General features: G+C 43.9%; 1 protein-coding gene across 1 annotated transcript in view; it reads left to right on the top strand.

The window, feature by feature from the left end:
• Nucleotides 1-20,488, top strand: part of LOC124712108 (galactose mutarotase-like) — a 170,350-nt gene that overhangs the window by 26,889 nt on the left and 122,973 nt on the right. Inside the window, exons 2-3 of the mRNA XM_047242406.1 lie at nucleotides 658-849; nucleotides 9,527-9,674. Coding sequence (XP_047098362.1) covers nucleotides 658-849; nucleotides 9,527-9,674 — 340 coding nt within the window. The remainder of the gene's footprint in view (nucleotides 1-657; nucleotides 850-9,526; nucleotides 9,675-20,488) is intronic.

Genomic DNA, 20,488 nt, shown 5'->3' with positions numbered 1-20,488 from the left:
CATTTCTGGGACAAACTGCCTATTGGCTTCTGTCTCGGGTTCTTCGGCCGACGTTCATCTAATGATTTTTCTGACGTTTCGCCAGCACGAGTGGCTGGCATTGTCAAAGCTTCACCCTCCATTGCCGGTGGTGAACTGGAGGCGAGCTCGCGGCCGCAGACTATATGTACCTGGCGCGCCAACGTCCGAGGGCTTCACCGCGGTCATTTCCGGTGCGGTTCTCCTCTTGCTACCTGCGACGGTCGTTCGCTGCAATACGGGCAGCCAGGATCCGTTTACCTTAAGGCTTTCCTCAGGTAGCAAGAGGAGAACCGCACCGGAAATGACCGCGGAGAAGCCCTCGGACGTTGGCGCGCCCGGTACATATAGTCTGCGGCCGCGATCTCGCCTCCAGTTCACCACCGGCAATGGAGGGTGAAGCTTTGACAATGCCAGCCACTCGTGCTGGCGAAACGTCAGAAAAATCATTAGATGAACGTCAGCCGAAGAACCCGAGACAGAAGCCAATAAGCAGTTTGTCAACAAGTGGCCACGAAAGCCTTAACAATTTTGTATTTCTGGGACACTCTGTAAACATAGCGAGGTTTAGCCAAGTGGAGTGCCCTGCCCCAGAGGGCCGAGCGAGTCTGCTGTGGGAGTGAAACTGTGTTTCTGCAGGTGGTGCTGCGGTCCGACCCGAAGCCGATAACATCGGAAGAGGAGTCGGAGTCCGCGGCCGAGGCGGCCGAGCACGAGGGGGAGGAGGAGGAGCACGACCCGTCAGTGCCTGCGGGGCCCTGCGCCGACAGGTGCACGTGCGGTGTCTACCGGGAACCGTTCGGCACCTTCGAGGACCTCGAGACCGGACAGGTAATGCGTTCTTTGTATGTAAAGGCTAAACTGTTATTATTCCATATCAGTTATAGCTGACCATTAAAATTGCTATACTACGAAGATGACGTGCTACAGACGCTAAATTTAACCGACAGGAAGACGATGCTGTGATATGCAAATGATTAGCTTTCCAGAGTATTCACACAAGGTTGGCGCCGGTGGCGACACCTACAACGTGCTGACATGACGAAAGTTTCCAACCGATTTCTCATACATAAACAGCAGTTGACCGGCGTTGCCTGGTGAAACGTTGTTGTGATGCCTCGTGTAAGGAGGAGAAATGCGTACCATCACGTTTCCGACTTTGATAAAGGTCGGATTGTAGCCTATCGCGATTGCGGTTTAACGTATCGCGACATTGCTGCTCGCGTTGGTCAAGATCCAATGACTGTTAGCAGAATATGGAATCGGTGGGTTCAGGAGGGTAATACGGAACGCCGTGCTGGATCCCAACGGCCTCGTATCACTAGCAGTCGAGATGACAGGCATCTTATCCGCATGGCTGTAACGGATCGTGCAGCCACGTCTCGATCCCTGAGTCAGCAGATGGGGACGTTTGCAAGACAACAACCATATGCACGAACAGTTCGACGACGTTTGCAGCAGCATGGACTATCAGCTCAGAGACCGTGGCTGTGGTTACCCTTCACGCTGCATCACCGACAGGAGCGTCTGCGATGGTGTACTCAACGACGAACCTGGGCCCACGAATGGTAGAACGTCATTTTTACCGATGAATCCAGGTTCTGTCTACAGCATCATAATGGTCGCATCGTGTTTGGCGACATCGCAGTGAACGCACATTGGAAGCGTGTATTCGTCATCACCATGCTGGCGTATCACCCGGCTTGGTGGTATGGGGTGCCATTGGTTACACGTCTCGGTCACCTCTTGTTCGCATTGACGGCACTTTGAACAGTGGACGTTACATTTCAGATGTGTTACGACACGTGGCTTTACCCTTCTTTCGATCCCTGCGAAACCATACATTTCAGCAGGATAATGCACGACCGCATGTTGCAGGTCCTGTACGGGCCTTTCTGGATACAGAAAACGGTCGACTGCTGCTCTGGCCAGCACATTCTCCAGATCTCCCACCGACTGAAAACGTCTGGTCAATGGTGGCCGAGAAACTGGCTCGTCACAATACGCCAGTCACTACTCTTGATGAACTGTGGTATCGTGTTGAAGCTGTACCTGTACACGCCATCCAAGTACTGTATGACTCAATGCCGAGGCGTATCAAGGTCGTTATTACGGCCAGAAGTGGTTGTTCTGGGTACTGATTTCTCAGACCTATGCACCCAAATTGCGTAAAAATGTAATCACATGTCAGTTCTAGTATAATATATTTGTCCAATGAATACCCGTTTATCATCGGCATTTCTTCTTGCTGTAACAATTTTAATGGCCAGTAGTGTATTTTTCGCAGTTATTTGTAACAGTCAAGGGAAAAAAGTTTACGAATGCATAACTTCTATCTATCTACACTTGTTATAAAAGGTACTGCTGTTACGCGTCGGTGAGCTGTTATTAATCACAGTCTATTACTAGTAACTGGCCACTTATACTTGGGGATCAATAGAAATTTATTTACAAGCTTATCGGAATGTTTCTGACCGTCCTCTGTACACGATATCTCAGGAAGAATGGCCAGTATTAGGGAATATGACGGGAAGCATTATTTGAAGCAAATTGTCTTGCAAAGATAGGCTCTAAAATGCATACCTCAAAAACTATGAACACGTCTACCTCTCCGATACTCTGAAACAAATCTCTTCTGCTGCAATCTCTTTGGTTTCCATATTTTGAGAGATCTTAGTATGGACTACAACAAGAAAAAAAATCCAGTACACATGGGCTTTAAAGCATAGGTACCTTACGAGTTTTAATCACTTGTTAATCTTTGCTACTGTGAAACTCATCTCTCCTACTAAACAACTGCTCACATAACTTATGGTATGAATTTTCGGGCCCATTTTTATTAGACCAATTTTTTGCTTGTCTCGGTCCCATACTATGAAAAGCAAAGAGCTTGCAGCAGAAAAGATTTATTTGGCAGTACCGAAGATGAAGAAGTGCTCATAGCTCTTAAGGTCGTCAGAGTACGTGTTTACTAGAGTTTTTTTGCTCCGAGTGATAGTTCCTGTCACATCCATGAAAATTGACCATTCCGTCTGTTGTTTGACGTTTCAGTCGGTCGCTAGGCACACCGACGTCTAGAAGGGCCTGCGTACTTGTTGGACGATTTTCACTCATCTATACTCTGCAAACCACTGCGAAGTGCATGGCAGAGGGTACGTTCCATTGTACTAGCTGTAAGGACTCTCGATCCCTGTGGGAGCGATGTGTAGGGGGTTGTATTATCGCCCTAGAGTCATCATTTAACGCCGCTCCGTGAAAACGTATGAGCAGGCTTCTGTGACACTCTCATGCAGGTCAGACAAACCTGTGACCATTCGTGATGCCCTTCCCTGTTTACGTTCAATATCTTCTGTTAGCCCGATTTCGTAGGCATCCCACACTCTCGACCAGTATTCTAGTGTGGTTCGCACGAGTGGTCTGTAAGCAATCTCCTTTCCAGATTGATGCCATCTCCCTAGTTATTCTACCAACAAACCGAAGTCGCTCTCTGCTTTACCCACGGCTGAGCCTATGTGGTCGTTCCATTTCATGTCGCTGCTAAGTGTTGTTTGTATGAGTTCGCCGATTCCAATTGTGACTCGTTGGTACTACGTTTTTTCATTTTGTGAACTGCATAATCTAACATGTCTGAACATTTAAACCAAGTTGCCAGTCTGTGCACCACTTTGAAATCTTGTCAAGACCTGACTGAATATCTGTGGAGCTTCTTTCCGTGTTTACTTCACTGTAAATAACTGCAGCGTCTGATAAAAGTCTGAGGTTCGTATTAATATTGTTCACAAGGTTATTAATATATGACTCGAATAACATGGAACCAAAACACTTCCCTGGGGAACACCCGATGTTAGTTCTGCATTAGACGATGACTCTCCATCCAAGATAATATGCTGCCTCCTCACTATCAAAAAATCCTCAATCCACTCACAAATATCTCTTGGTACCACATACGACAGTTGTAATTGCGACCGCAACGGTCGCAGAGTTGCCGAGAACGAAGCGCAGCGGTGAGCGGAGCGCGAACAAACAAACAAACGAACGGGAAAGGACGGACTCGAACAACGACGGACGACCGAGCAAGAGCTTACGACGACAACACGCAAGAAGCAACGAGGTAACAAGTGTCAACCAAACGAATCCACAACGTTCACTCATAAACAAAAACAAAGTATGGTAAACGCGCTGTCTGTAGCCGAGATGTCGGTAGACTCACACGAATATCAGACTGCTTAGCTGAGCCACCAGAAAGTAAAAAAAAAAAAAAAAAAATTAAAAAATTAAAAAAAAACACAGTTGGCGATTCTTAAAACACAGAGAAGACACTGAATGCGCATGCGCAGGTTAAAAGTCGGCCACAGTATTAAAAACACTCTGGAACAACACACTTAAAACCCACTTGGAGCACATACGATGAAGAATAAAACTGCCAGGTGGGACCTGCCGAGGGAAAGGTCAGAGAGCATGGAAAAAGAGAGTAGTGCATGGGGCAGCTGGGGAAGCGGCGGGATGAAGAGAGGAGGGGCATCAGTGGGTTCACGAAGAGGCAGGAGACACGTGGGGCGGGTGAGGAAGAGGGAAGACAGGGCAGGAGGGAGCGCAGAGACACTGAAAGGAGGCACAAGAGATGGAGGGGGAGTAGGAGGGGGAAGCCGCTCAGGAGGAGGGAGGGGGAGGAGAGGGAGCCCTGAGGAGGAAGCAGGAAGATGGGGTTAGAGTTGGTAGGAAGGGTAGATTTCAGGGGGAAGCTCATCATCCGGGAGGGGTAGACGGTGGAAGTTGTGTTGGGAAAGGAGATGGAGGGTGTGGAGATGGAGAGAGGGTGGGACACAACGGTAAAGGCGCAGCAACTGATTGGGGGTGGAGAGGAAGGGAGACACCAGTGGGTGAGAGGGAGCAAGGCGGCGGACAATATATAGTGTGCGGATGTGTTCCATGAAAAGGAGACGGTGGGGGAAGGGGATGTGGTCGTAGAGGATGCGCATGGGGGATGGATGGAGGATGCGGAAGGCGAGGCGGAGCGCATGGCGTTTGAGGATTTGGAGGGCTTTATAGAACCGGGGAGGGGCGGAAATCCAAGCTACGTTGGCATAACAGAGGATGGGGCGGATCAAGGATTTGTAGGTGTGAAGGATGGTGGAAGGATGCAGACCCCACGTCTGGTCGGACAGGAGTTTCAGGAGACGGAGGCGGTTGTGAGCTTTGTTTTGGATGGTAAGGAGATGGGGAGTCCAGGTGAGGTGGCGGTCGAGTGTGAGGCCAAGGTATTTGAGGGTAGGAGTGAGGTCATAAATGGTCAGGTAGAAATCATGGGGGCGGAAGGAGCGGGTGGTGCGGCCTATGATGATCGCCTGTTAGCTGAGCGAGAGGCAGGCGCTTATATGCAGGGTACGGTACGTCGCTGTTGGCTGCTGGGACCACGTGCTCCACCGTGGCGCCCTCACGTCATACGCGATCCAGGAACGCGCGCAGCCACGGCTTACGGCGCGACGGAAATCGAGGTCCATGCCGTCTGGTGCTGATTCGCAAACCGCGGCGCTCGGTACCAGAACAGTACTTTCGATAGTGAGCGTAGGCGTCGCACTGCGTTAAATGATTTTCGGAAATCAATAAATACTGTTATTTCATGTGAGAAAAATGCGAGTAGGCTTTCACATATCGTTGTTTTTGAAATCCACCATTCAGCCAAGGAATATGTAGCATAAAAAAAAAAAAAAAAAATTAAAATGGGACAGATTTACAAACGACTAAAATTTGCAAAGATGAATTTAATGAAGGACTTATATAAAAGAAACTTTATTTTCGTCATTGCTCATTTAAATGAAAAATTCTAAAAGGTATAACGAAAACGATCAGAGTACCTGTAAAACACGATGCAGAAAAATGTGACTTTGACAATGAACTACTTGTTGCAGAGGAAAAAGTTACACACTCAGTGGGGTAGGAGGGTGTGGGTACACGTGTGGAAGACTCATGAGTAGTATCGATGGAGAAGGAATGTATGTTGGGGGCAGGAAAGAAGGAATGATAGGGAGTGTCAGTAAGTCAATAATATGAAGAGGAGAAAGGGGTAGGTAAAAATGGGGAGCGAAAGCGAAAAAGGGCAGGGAAAGATGGGGAGGGAAGGGCAGTGGAGTGGGGATTGATGGAGAGGGAAAGGAAGTGACGTATGATGAGATGGGGTTGAATTATATAGTTGGTAGGATGAGTAAATAGAGGTCCGGACGGATTTCATTGTCTGGGAGAGCGAGACTGTAAAAATTTCTTTGGTAGAGCAGCAGGTGTAGAGTTGGTGGAATGTGTCAGTCAGTATAGGCACGTCAGCGTACTAGGAATGCAAATTACAGGGGAGGCAAAACGATTGTTCGAATCGAGTTTGCAGATGGTGTAGGTTGTTCGAAGGTGTTCATCTTGAGTGAGGACAAGTGGAAATTTGATTAGATGATAAAAGATCCATGTCGGGGAAGGTAAACGGATGCTGAAACAAGGTCGAGTGGATGACGTTCAAGGATTTTGAGGGACTGATAAAACAGAGGTGAAACAACATTTACATAGGAAAGGATGGGTCGGATCTAGGTTCTGTAGATGTGGAGGTAAGTAGAGGGTATGACCGCAAGTTGGGCTAGATAGAAGTCTTAGTAGTTTTCGTCTGTTGTGGGCTTTCTGTTGGATGGTTAGTAGGTGAGGGTTGCATGTTAGTTGCCGGTCGAGGGCTAGTCCAAGAATTTTAATGTGTTATTCAACTGGGTACGACAGTTGTAAATGGTGAGGTAGAAGTAACAGAAGCGGAAGCTGTAGGTGGTTCTTTGTCCTGGGTTTCGGAGGGAATGATCTTGAGGATCAGTAGGTTGCACCAGGAAGAAAAGTGATGGAAGTGGATTTGGAGGAATCGTTGGGATGTCTGGAGTGTAGAGCAGAGGGTGAGGAAAGCGGTATCATCAGCATACTGAACAAGCTGAACTGGTGGAGGTGGTCTGGGCATGTCGGCAGTGTAGACTAGATAAAGGAGAAGGGAGAGGACATACCTCTGCGGCACACCTCCAGGGGGATGTAAGGTGTGGAAATTGGCATTGTTAATAGTGACAAAGGTCAGGTGATTAGATATGAAGAATACAATAAAGCGAAGGGTCGCCCTGTCCCTTCCCGATCGAGAGCGCTCGAAACATTATGGGCAGAGCCCTCAAACTGTCTCAGGATTTTCACAATATAACGTGCAAATTTGGACAGAATCTGGCACGATATTCCTCAGGAAGACATCCAGTAACTCTGTCAATCAACGCCAAGCCGGTAACTGCTCGCATAAGGGCCAGGGGTCGACCAACGAGTTATTGACTTGCTCAAATTGTGAAGCTGTTTCTCTTGAATAAATCATACGGTTTTTCTGGGATTGTAGTCATTTACCCCTATTCCGACAAGATCGATAACTTGCACATAAGTCTGAGAAGAAAACTTTGTCCCGCTGTGGGAGCATCACAAACACGTCGAGTAATCTCGAGCAAGCTCCATGTCTTCGCTGCATGTCCTCATCACTCAACTCGTTTACGAAAGCTGACCTATAAGGTTTTAATTCTAAACCTTTCTTCATGTGTGTCAGCATAGTCGGTTTTGGAATTCCATGTTCAAAAAAATGGTTCAAATGGCTCTGAGCACTATGGGACTCAACTGCCGTGGTCATTAGTCCCCTAGAACTTAGAACTAGTTAAACCTAACTAACCTAAGGACATCACAAACATCCATGCCCGAGGCAGGATTCGAACCTGCGACCGTAGCGGTCTTGCGGTTCCAGACTGCAGCGCCTTTAACCGCGCGGCCACTTCGGCCGGCTATTCCATGTTCAGCCGATCTATTCCGCAGTGATTTTATGGGAGTTCTGATCACAGAATCCGCCACTACGCACATGCTTGTTGTCGTGTTGATGGTCAGCCTGTCCTCTTTCCATCCTAAATGAATCCAGTTTTGAAGAATTTCTGTTGCCATCACAGTGTCGTTCGCTTTCATTGAGCTTCTTTCCGTTGCACATTTGTTAATGGTTTTCCCGATGTATGCACTTTCATGAGCTTGTGCACTTACCAAAGCACGTTCTTCCAAACTGTAGGTGCTTTCCTCCTCCATCTGAAAACAAAGAAAAGACTACTGGAATGTAAATATACATCATGACTAACAAGGGGAGGCCGCCAATTGTGAAATTCAGATTCAATTCATACTGCGCATAATAAAATCTCATGGCCAGAGGTGTAATGTGGCAAAGCACCAAAATGCACTTCTCATCCTGGAAATCAGTTGCAACAATTATGCATATAATAAGTTGTTGAAAGTCGTTTGTCGTGGAAAAACTGGCGACTTCGAACATCATTATGTTTTCCGCAAACAAAGCTGTATTCCATAAATGTTATTGTCTTCATAATATTAACCACGTATAGTTAACAGAAGACGTAGAAACGATATTCCGAAACGAATACGTATAGCGTAAGTCAAACGTTCGAATTAGAATAGAAACCCCACGAACACAAATTTGGTGTGGCAGGTATGAAATATAAACTCCGTTACTCGGTCGTTACACTTGAAGGACAGATGTTGAATGGGCCGAAACGAGCCGCCGCATAACAGCGTAGTTGCCTGCTAACTTCGAAAGAAGGTAGATACGGTCCCTAGCGCAACTTATAACATCGTCGAAAATCAGTGCGGACGTGAGAGCTTTGGTACACCCTGTTAAACAAACGGAAAAATGGAGGCGGAGCAATTGGAGAGCGATCCGCCTTCACCAACATGCATAAGCAATTCAATGGTTCAAATGGCTCTGAGCACTACGGGACTTAACAGCTATGGTCATCAGTCCCCTAGAACTTATAACTACTTAAACCTAACTAACCTAAGGACATCACCCAACACCCAGTCATCACGAGGCAGAGAAAATCCCTGACCCCGCCGGGAATCGAACCCGGGCGCGGGAAGCGAGAACGCTACCGCACGACCACGAGCTGCGGACATAAGCAATTCATTAATAGTTTTATATATATATGTTGCATGGCGCGAGATTCGATCCGGCGACTTTCGGATTACGAACCCGAGCGCTTACCGCTGCGCCACGACGCTGTAGAAAATTATTAATCGTAGAGAGTATTTCACCGCAACGGTTTCTTTCAACTGTCGATTTTCTCGACAACGGCTGAGAAGTGCATCTTGGTGCTTTGCCACATTACGCCTCTGGCCATGAGCTTTTATTATGCGCAGTATGAATCGAATCTGAATTTCACAATTGGCGGCCTCCCCTTGTAAAACAGAGAAGGTTGGTAGGACTTTGACATCGTACTGTAGATGTAGATTACGAGTATGTACCTCCATTTCAGGGACAATGATCTTACGTTAGCATCGACCCACAAGTCAACGTTCCAATGATCAGGATGGTGCTTAAGTTACGTTTTAGTATACGAGAGCTCTCAATTGATTCTGAATGTTGAGCTCTAGTAAGCTCATGACGATCACTGTGTTGTTGGACGAGGTGGCACGCTTGCAGGTAGTGGAGGCGACGGTGTTCACGCTGACGTGTCGGCGGAAGTTCGCGGTGAGGATCACGGACTACGGGGCCACCGTAGTCGCCATACGGGCACCGGATTACGGAGGAGTCGTCAAGGACCTGGTCTTCGGTTTCGACGATGTTCAAGGTGCGCATCAATCTACATATACGTCTGTTCTTCTGGAGCCACCTTCTGGCAGTGCCCCAGGGTACTTGTGTACCATTGTCCGTTCCCTGCTTTCCTTTTCCAGAAACAGAGCGATTTATCCGACGTCGAAAAGGGTATGATCGTTGGCTTTCGGACCAGAGGTGCAAGCATTCCGGAAACGTTTAAGTTTTTAAACAGTTCGCGTCCACTGTGCTTAAAGTACAGGGTGATCAAAAAGTCAGTATAAATTTGAAAACTTAATAAACCACGGAATAATGTAGATAGAGAGGTAAAAATTGACACACATGCTTGGCATGACATGGGGTTTTATTAGAACAAAAAAAACAAAGTTCACAAAATGTCTGACAGATGGCGCTGGACAGCAAAACGTCAGTGACTGCGCATGACAATCGTGTATGAAAGGAACTGTAATGAGAGAGAGAATCAGATGCGCCAGCAGTCGCAGCATGTTGGCGCTACCTGAAAAGGCGCTTTTAGTGAAGCTGTATTATCAGAATGGGGAATGTGCTAGTTCAGCGTTACGATCCTATCGCCATAGGAAGGGGATTCGAACGGGTAAAGGTCCGTTGACAAATGCAGCTGTGGCGAGAATGATTTCGAAGTTCGAAGCCACGGGTTGTTTATACGATAGACCCCGTAGTGGCCGACCGAGCACAAGGCGTAATGCTGCTGAGACAGTTCAGGAAGAAATGGAGACTGTAGCGGGTTCGTCTATGCACGGGGAAGTAAGTGCTCGTGCAGTCACACGTCGCACCGGCATTCCATACATACTGTTTGGCACTGAGGCGTACCCTCCGATGCTATCCGTACAAAACACATCGGCAATTTAGTGAAGCGGAGGGCATTTGCGGTGTGGGCGTTTCAAAAGATGGCGGAAGATGACGATTGGTTGAGTAACGTCTTGTGGACCGACGAAGCTCATTTCATGCTCCGAGGGTCTGTCAACGCCCACAACTGCAGAATTTGGACAACCGAAAATCCTAGAACTGTCATGGAAACTCCACTGTACGACGAGAAAGTCACGATACGGGTTGGATTTATCACATCTACCGTTATCGGGCCTTTTTTCTTCGAGGAAATGCGTGATTCTGGTTTTGTAACTGCTACCGTGACGGGTGAGAGGTACGCCGATATGTTGCAGAATCGCATGATCCACAGCCTGGCTGATGAACACCTGCTGGAACCTACGATGTTTATACAGAATGGCGCTCCACCCCATATTGGTAGATGCGTGAAAGATCTCTTGCGCGCGTCGTTTGGTGATGATCGTGTACTCAGCCACCACTTTCGTCATGCTTCGCTACCCAGGCCCCAGGCCTCAGTCCGTGCGATTATTGGCTTTGGGGTTACCTGAAGTCGCAAGTGTATCGTGATCGACCGGACATCTTTAGGGATGCTGAAAGACAACATACGACGCCAGTGCCTCACCATAACTCCGGACATGCTTTACAGTGCTGTTCGCAACATTATTCCTCGACTACCGCTATTGTTGAGGAATGATGGTGGACATATTGAGCATTTCCTGTAAAGAACATCATCTTTGCTTTGTCTTACTTTGTTATGCTAATTATTGCTATTCTGATCAGATGAAGCGCCATCTGTCGGACATTTTTTGAACTTTTGTATTTTTTGGTTCTTATAAAACCGCATGTCATTCCAAGCATGTGTGTCAATTTGTACCTCTCTATCTACATTATTCCGTGATTTATTCAGTTTTCAAATTTATACTGAAGTTTTGATCACCCGGTATATCGTGCATGGCAAAATGGCGCTATCCAAAACCGGTTCCGAGGCAATTGAGGTGCATCAAAGACCATAGCTGCGAGATGTGAACGATGGCTGCGGACATGTCTACAGGCGAATAGACGTACAACTGTTGAACAACTGTCTGCGCAGATGAACCAAGGGGCTACGAACAGTGTCTGCCCAATGACCACTCAGCGAACGTTGTTGTATATGGGCCTTCACAGCATGTGCCTGTTTACCGCAACAGACCATCCACTGAGTGGCAATGTATGGACTTTTCAGGTTAATCACATTTTATGCTCCATCATACAGATGGACTTCGGCATGTACGGCGTGAAACGTCTGAAAGCAAAGAAGAAGGGAGTGTTATGACCTAGGGAAAGTGTTTGTGGCATTCCCTGGGTGATCTCGTCATACTGGAATGCACAGTGGATCAACACCAGTATACATATATCCTGGGGGCCATGTGCACCCTTTCATGGAGTTTGTTTTTCCTCGGGACAGTGGCATCTTCCAGCAGGATAATGCAACGTATCAAACAGTTTTCAGTGCACGACTGTACGTGCTTCGTTTGAAGACCACCAGGATGAGTTTATCGTACTCCCCTTGCCACCAAACTTCCCGGATTCATACCCAATCGAGAACCTAGGGACAACCTGGGCTGGTCTGTTGGCGCCATGTATCCTCAACTGAGAAACGTAGTGCAGCTGGCCACTTGACTGGAGTCGCCATGGCTCCACATTCCTGTTGGTACGTTCCAGAACCTCATTGACTCTTTTCTTGCACGTCTTGCAGCAGTCCATCCTATGAAAGTAGGATATTCGGTACTTTGATGGGTAGTCACATTAATGCGACTGGACAATGTATATGTAAACTATATTTGACATGTGCGTTTGCAGGCAAAGTTTGGAGCACATGTTGTTTACGATCTGGAAAGAAATACTGTGGGGGTAAGAATCACCAGTCTCCCATGCGGGTGGGGATCACAACATCGAGAAAGAAGGGGAGAGGAGCAGATGGATAGCAGTGAAGGGGAATTAGGAGATGAACACAGATGGGGAGGAGGAGGAGCTGGACAAAGAGAGGGAAAGAGAAAATGGACAAAAAGAGTGGATAGGAAGAGATGGGCAGGGGAGGAGATGGAAAGAGACAATGGGTGGAAGATGTGAGCAGAGAGAGGGGAAGAGGAAAAGCGCAGAGAAAGTGAAGAGGAGGTGGACAGAGAGAGGGAGTGGAGGAGTGTAAAAAAGAGGGGAGTGGAGGAGATGAACAGAGGAGGAATGAGCAGATGGACAGAGGGGGAGGAGCAGATGGACATTTATTTATTTCTTAAGTAAAGACTTGCTACCTGTCATTATATAGCAGGTCGTGGATTGTGTGATTTTACATGTTCTGCTATACAAATTCAGTTTTATTACTAGTACATTTCTTTTTTTGTTGAAAATATTACAAAAAATAAATGTTAAAAAAACAAATAAAACCCTGTATAAACAATAAGTACAAACTCTTATAATCAATTTTATTTAAACTTATTGACAACTTAGATAATGATAGTAATGAATACATAATAGGTTGTGGATGTATTTTAATTTTAATTTAAAATTGTGTTCAGTGGAAGAAACAAGAGATCGGAATTTAATTAGATGCACCTAGATGGATAGGAGACGATGGACAGACAGAGGAGGATGGAAGAAATGAACTAACAGTAATTAGAATAAATACATACTTTTGTGGCGGCGTTCGTAGCGACAAACAATTCGCTGTAGAAACGGCTTACGAAGTCACCGCCACACTTTCAATAGCGGGCCGACCGGTCCGCTGGAACAGTGAACAGAAAGATGAAAACCCAAACACTCTGATTAAATAAAAGTCGGTACTTATCTTTATTGACGAAGATACAGAAACACAATAGTGAACTCCGTGTCTACAGAAATCTGTCTAGTTCGAGTCGGAGCAGCTAGGTCAGCGTCGGCTGACGACAAACAACAACTCTGCTGCGATGAACACACAACTGACTAGCAAGTACACAATTCGGTGGCGAGTATACAACTGGGCGGCGAATACAGAACTGTCCTAGCGCTCGCGACTCCAGCGCTTAAGAAGCCAGAAGCCAGCGGTGGCGCGCGCAGACTTGCGGCGATTTGCTGTCTCGCTGGCGCTGCTTATGCGGACGGCGTCCGGACTTTGATGCTGCCAACCTTTTGGCAGCGGGCTCGGGTGGCATTACTGGCTAGGATATAACACATACGAAAGCAATGCTGGGTACTCATATAAGGCAATGTCTGGCTAACTGACTATCATCGCCCAGCGCAAACCACTAAGGATAGATACTTGAAATTTGCAGAGGTGTTGACCGTATATTATAGGCGTCGTTTAAGAAAGGAGTATTCGACATTCCGTCCCTAAGGGTGTGAAATAGTGGATGAAAGGCTTCATCTACATCTACATGGATACGTTGCAGCTACATCAAGTGCCTGGCAGAGGCTTCATCGAAACATCTTCACAATAATTTTCTATTATTCCAATCTTGAACAGCGCGTGGAAAAAACTAACACCTATAACTTTCCGCGCGAACTCTGATTTCCCTTATTCCATTATGATGGTCGTTTCTCCCTATGTAGCTCTAGGTCAAAAATATATTTTCGGATTCGAAGGAGGAAGCTGGTGATTAAAACTTCATGAGAAGATTCCGCTGCAACGAAAAACTCCTTTGCTTCAATGATGTCCACCGCAAATGCTGTATGTCAGTCACACTCTCTCCCCTATTTTTCGATAGAACAAAACATGTTGCTACTCTTTGCACTTTCTCGATGTTCATTATTTAGGGCCAATTGCTAATTTTCACACTATACAGACATGTTTTCTAAATCATTTTGCAATTTGTTTTGATGTTCTGATGATTTTACTGGACGATAAATGACAGCATCATCTGCAAACAATTCAAGACGGCTCCTCAGATTGTCTCCTAAATCGTTTATATAGATAAGGAACAGCAATTGGCCTATAACACTACCTGGGCAACGCTAGATATCACTTCCGTTTTTCTCGATGACTTTCCATCAGTTACTACGAACTTTGACCTCTGTGACAGTAAATCACGAATCCAGTCACGTAACTGACACGATTTCCGTAAGTGCGCTATCTGAGTACAAGCCACTTGTGAGGTACAGTGTAACAAGCCTTCTGGAAATGTAGAAATACAGAATCAGTTTGAAATCCCTTGTAAGTAGCATTCAACAATTCGTGTGAGTATAGAGCTTTGTGAAAATATGTCGTCATTAAGGAAAATTTTAAGTTAGAACTACGAAAATTGGTATTTGGTTTCGTCAGTGGGAACTCTTTTTTTATTGCAGATTACGATTCTACAGCAAAATCTACATACGTCTTGTCTGAAGGGTTTCCTTAGTTTCGCCACAGATGACGGTGTAATCGTAATTTACGACATTCTACTCAGTGATCCTTAAATATCCATTACGACATTCTACTCAGTGATCCTTAAATATCCGATATTACGTGGAACCTCCGTGCTGCGAGGGTAGGACAGGCCACTATTTTATAACTTCTAATTGGAATCCCCCTTCGCAACATTGTATTCCTCTGACATATCGGACTTGGGACTACTCGATGTGCTCCTGTGGTAGTACACAGCATACAGACCTGCAAACTAGGGGCGCTACAATCTGGAACCACGCGAACACTACGGTAGAAGGTTCGAATCCTGCCTCGGGCATGTATGTGTGTGATGTCCTTAGGTTAGTTAGGTTTAAGTAGTTATAAGTTCTAGGGGACTGATGAGCTCAGATGTTAAGTCCCATAGTGCTCAGAGCCATTTGAACCATTCATACGCAGTGCACAAACACGCATTGCATGTAAAAAAACGCTTCTGGACTATCGTTAACCACAACTATCAAAGACTCCAGGGCACGCACGCACATATTTCACCGCAAGCCACCGCCAGACGCAAACCAGTGCCGGAGCGCAAGCTACTGCTCTCAGGCCACTGCCGATGGTAGGTGAAAGTCACATCTACAGTTAGAGTTCTTAGAGTATTATAGTGACGTCACATGTCTATGTAAATAAGAGGCAAGTTAATATAAGGCACTGCGCAGCAAACAAGAAAAATAAATCAGCAGTAAATCTGGCTTAACAGAGTAATACAAAGTGAAATTCAGTAGCACTATGCCTGGCAAACAGCAGCAGCAAATGCTATAACTTATATCTAAACATGACAAAGCTCATGCAGAAAAAAAAGTACACTAAAGACAACAATGCAGATATGGAAAATGTCTATTCACATCTTAATGTCTATATAATTAAAGTGGTGCACCACAACTTATTCTACAAAAGAAATTACCAAGTACTTGAAAAGAAAATTATGTATGCAGTTACTGTTATTAGTCCCTTCTTATTGGTCTTTCCTTTCCAAGTGCTCCCTGTTTGAAGAATGTGGATCATAAAATTATTATTTAATAGACCTGTTGACAGAAAGTGTTCAAATTAGCAAATGCATTTAATTTTATTTTATAAAACCAATGCTGCAACACAGCTGGAAACCAGATATCAAATGAAATAAGCAACTATGTAAAGCAAAGCATAAAAAGATCATTCAATAGCTATGTGGCATTTCATAAGTCAGTAGAAGTTCTCTCAACTCTCATAGAAAGACACTTGTCATAATCAGGTGTGCAGATGTAAGAATATTTCCCATCAATTCATAAGCGTTTCAGTAAGTAGCACAAAGTACAATATGTTTCCAAGTAATGAACGTGTCGTATTTGTGATGATTTCTACAAAGGAATGTCATTAGTGAGGTTAATGGCCTCTTTTTTTCTCCACCTAATGGATTTTTCTCCAGGAGCCTGGCACAGCTGGGCATCCACAGCGCATTACGTCAAGGTCACTTAGGTGTCTTTCCGAAATATTTACGACAGCTGTTTGCACTACAGGTCGAGAATTTGCGTTACAAATGAGTAAAAAAAATCCTATAAATATAACAGTGTCCAAAAAATTTTCACCGGCATTGTGATACATTCACGCATTTACACACATTCCATAACTCTTAAAGTACGATTTTTGGTTGCCAACATCCTTTTTCACAAACCAAAGTCCCTAACCACTGCTCATTATTCCTTACTTTATTACACATATACATAGTCTTCGATACTTCTTCAATATTTCATCATAATAAATACGTAGCAGAATCAAATTCCATATATAGCATCAGCTTATTGATTATAAACATACCTCAACAGCATAATACACATCGTCATCGTAATAATAACATCATAAAACCTCAGCCAAATCTCAAAAACGTCGTAGCTTTCTGCAATAATTTCAAAACCTAAAACAAATTCTCTGCTCATTTCAATAGTGCCATCTATCTCAAACGTACTTTAAAAAATTATGATCCCATACCAAATACATCATTCAAAGCTCTCATAGTATCACAATAGTTCTGAAAAAATGTGAACAGTTCACAAAGTACAGACAAAATACAATTTCATAAGTGAGAAGTTATCGAACTGTCTCTCAGTTAAATAATCAGATAGCTGTGTAATTCTGTGTTAGAGAAATATGGTACCGATGTGTAAAGTTGCATAAGTAAATACCATATTTACTTGTGCTTGCTACACACCTGGTACACAAAGTAAGTGTGTACCCTCCTGAGGATTAATGTAACTATACCCTCAGGTGTTACAGATTACAGCAATTGAATGAAATGTATCACGGAAAAACTTTGTCTCATTGTAATTCAAAAATCTTTAAAAATAAATGTTTTAAGTACAAAATTAATCACTCAAATACGTGTACCGTAGCGCTAAACTGTGCGTCTCGTTGTAAGATAATCTCTGTTATTACTTAAGGGTAAAAAATGTGCCAAGTGTCGTAATTATCGTCGTCCGTAAGCACTGTTGTGTAGAAGTCAATGTACTTACCTCGCAATAAACGGAAGTGAAATGCTTTGTGTATAGCTATCGTAGTTATTACGTACCTTGATCAAGGAAGTACTATACTGTAATGTATTGTTGTGCTACGAAAAAGGCTGTCTCATTGTAGCTATACCACAAAAGCTACTTTTAAAACATGTTTTCCTTTCCAGAAGAATTCAGAAAAACTGTGTAGAGAGAAAACAGATACACCGCAAAAGCAACAATGTAAATTGTGTCACACATTAGTAGCGTCGTGATATAATCGTGTAGCTGTCAAATAAACTAACCACTGTGTCATCTGGTATCTCTCAGAAAGTACTTTAAATCCAGAATGTATTTTCAAGTAAACCAAAATGTTGCATTTAAATCTCATTAGCAGTACTGGTATATGTTCTAAGTATGTGAGCCTTATAGTCATTACGTAATCGTGCAACTAACAAGCAAGAATGTACACACACAATAACACTGTGTTGTCTGTTCACTGTAACAATGCACTCGTAAATACTGTCTAAATATGTTCCCTAGGTTCTAGACTGGATAGTTACCTTCAAAACATTGTTTCATGTTAACAGTTTCTAAGTGTGACAAAGAGTACTAGTAACGTGAAGTGAAAAATTTTATAGCAAAGACTAAGTTAAAAAGCAGATTATCTCTCAATAAACGGTTTTACATGTGAAATGTGGTGCAATCTTTTACCCTTTCTAGTGCGCAGAGTTTCACCTTCAAAGCAATTATCATGTTGTATACGTCAGTAAGGAATGCTAAAATTTTTCTCAAGGTTAGCGTCTATGTTATTTTTCTCTGACCCAGCCAGCGCACGTGGCTGCCTGAGCTGCGAGTCATTGTCTGTCTCTTAGTTGGCGCGCGTCGTTATTAGGATTAGGAGACCTAACTTCTACAAATTCACCTTGTCTAGAGTGCCCTACTCTGTTTGAATCACGCCAATATTGGTTAATTTCTAGTCTGTTGTTAAGATTATAGCGTCTGTCGTCATGTCGGTAGTTTCTGTAAATTTTTTCTTGTGGGTCTCTTGGTGGAGAACTGCGCGCTGAACCGTTGCGTCTGAAGTTGTTCTGTCTCCCTTGATAATAATTATTTTGGATCCCATATTGTCTGTTTCTCTGATTGTCTCTGTGACAGTCATTACCGCGGAAAGGTGATCTTTCTCTGTAATTATTACTACTCTGCCAACGGTTGTCATACGGGTGGTGTCTGTTTTGGTCACGATTTATGTTGTAAGAATAGCCTTGTCGTGTACAATTATTTCTTTCATCACGGAATTGTGACGGATGTGACCTGTAATTATTGTGTTCCTGTTTTCGCGTCCCGCAATTGTCAGTGTCAATTTCCAATTCTTGTAACAGTCCCTGAAAAGCTTCAGTGTCGTCTTTGCAACGTCCTGCCAAAATAATATGTCGTAAATGTTCAGGCAATTTGATTAAGCAAATGTGGATGAGTTCTGAGGGGCTGTATGGGTTTGACAGATACTGATTCACAATATTTCACAAGACTGGAAAATTCAGATTGTTCGAAATGTTTCATCATTATGGTGCTATGTTTTACTCGGTCTTGTGTAGCTTGAGACCAATATGCTGATAGGAAGGCATGATAAAATTCTCCTTCACTGTGACAATCGTGAATGACCGACCACATTCTTAAAGCTGGTTCATTCTCTAAATAGCCACACATATATTCTAATCTGTGCTCTAATGACCAGTTGGGAGGAAAACAATGAGAGAATTGATGAAGCCACGCTTGTGGATGAATGTCATTGCCGGAATTCTTAAATGTTTTGAATTTACGTGTAGTAACAAACAGCTTATAGTCAAAATCATTATGTCGGCAAGTCGCATATCGGTCATTGTTACTTCTTTTCGGCGGTTCCATCTCAAAATTCGATGTACCATGCCAATTTCTTTCATAATTTCCGAAGTGCCCTGTGTTATTATTTTGTGGCTGTTCCGTATTTCTATGTCGCTCTTCCTGTATTGGAGTGCGAGTCTCCTCTGAAATATGTAATTCTTGTATTACTTGTGCCAACTGATCTTGTACTTCCCGGATTTCTCTTTTGTGTTGCATATTAATTTGATTCTGATTTTGTTTGAGTTTCCTAATTTGTTCGTATTCTTCTGTGTCATTAAAGACTACCGGTCTTGTGACATTCAGAGTGTCATCTATCTTCGTTGATAAATTATTTAGCTGATCCGAAAGTTCGACTACTTTCTCTGATAATGAACTAATATCCAACATGTGTCTTTCTGAACCAATTTTCAGAGTATCTACTGTGTCCTTTAAGTTTTCCTGAGTTTTTGCAAGTTGCGTAACCAAATCTGTAGATGCAACTGAGTCAATTTTAGCCCGCAAGGTCTCGTGATTTTCATGAACAATAGTTTGTAGTTCTTTTATGGCTGCTCCGTGATTCTGTAATGCATTTTCATGCCGCCAAAAAATAGGTTGAAAATGCTCACAAATTTGGGTTTTTACATCATTACAGACTTTTTGACATTTCAATTCGATGTTATGTAACTCAGTAGTTAAATCTTCACGTGTTTGTTGAAGTGTTTCTTTAATTTGTTTCTGATTTTGTTCCATTTGTTGCTGTGACTGTTTTTGATTTTGTTCCATTGCGTCTAACTTTCGAAGATTTTGTCCCATTTGTTTCTGATTTTGTTCAAGCGTTGTGTCTAACTTTTGTAGCCTTTGTCCCATTTGTTGCATTGACTGTAATAACAATGCACTGGTGTCTGAAAGATGTTCCTCAGTGCTATTCGGCATTTGAACCAGCAATATTTGCATTTTGAAAAGCAGAAAATGTGTCTTGACTTATTTGAGAAAAAGGTGATGACGCAAAACCTGAATCTACAGTATTTGCAAAATTTTGTCCTGTAATTTCGGATTCCTGAGGTGAGCTGTTGCTGACCAATTGATCGACAATGCTTCCCTGTTCACTAATTGTTTCACTGTCTACACCATTATTTATTGCCTGGTCCATTTCCCTATTCGCAATTACCAAATTACTACTTTGAACATTAGTTAATTCATTACACAGTGGTGCTGATAAGCTACGCTCGTCGTTACTATTATTTCTCAGTTTAGTTTCGAGCCTAATGTTACGTT

Source organism: Schistocerca piceifrons, chromosome 8 (genome assembly GCF_021461385.2).
Source record: "Schistocerca piceifrons isolate TAMUIC-IGC-003096 chromosome 8, iqSchPice1.1, whole genome shotgun sequence".
Lineage (NCBI taxonomy): Eukaryota > Metazoa > Arthropoda > Insecta > Orthoptera > Acrididae > Schistocerca > Schistocerca piceifrons.
This window is presented reverse-complemented; position numbering and strand designations above follow the sequence as displayed.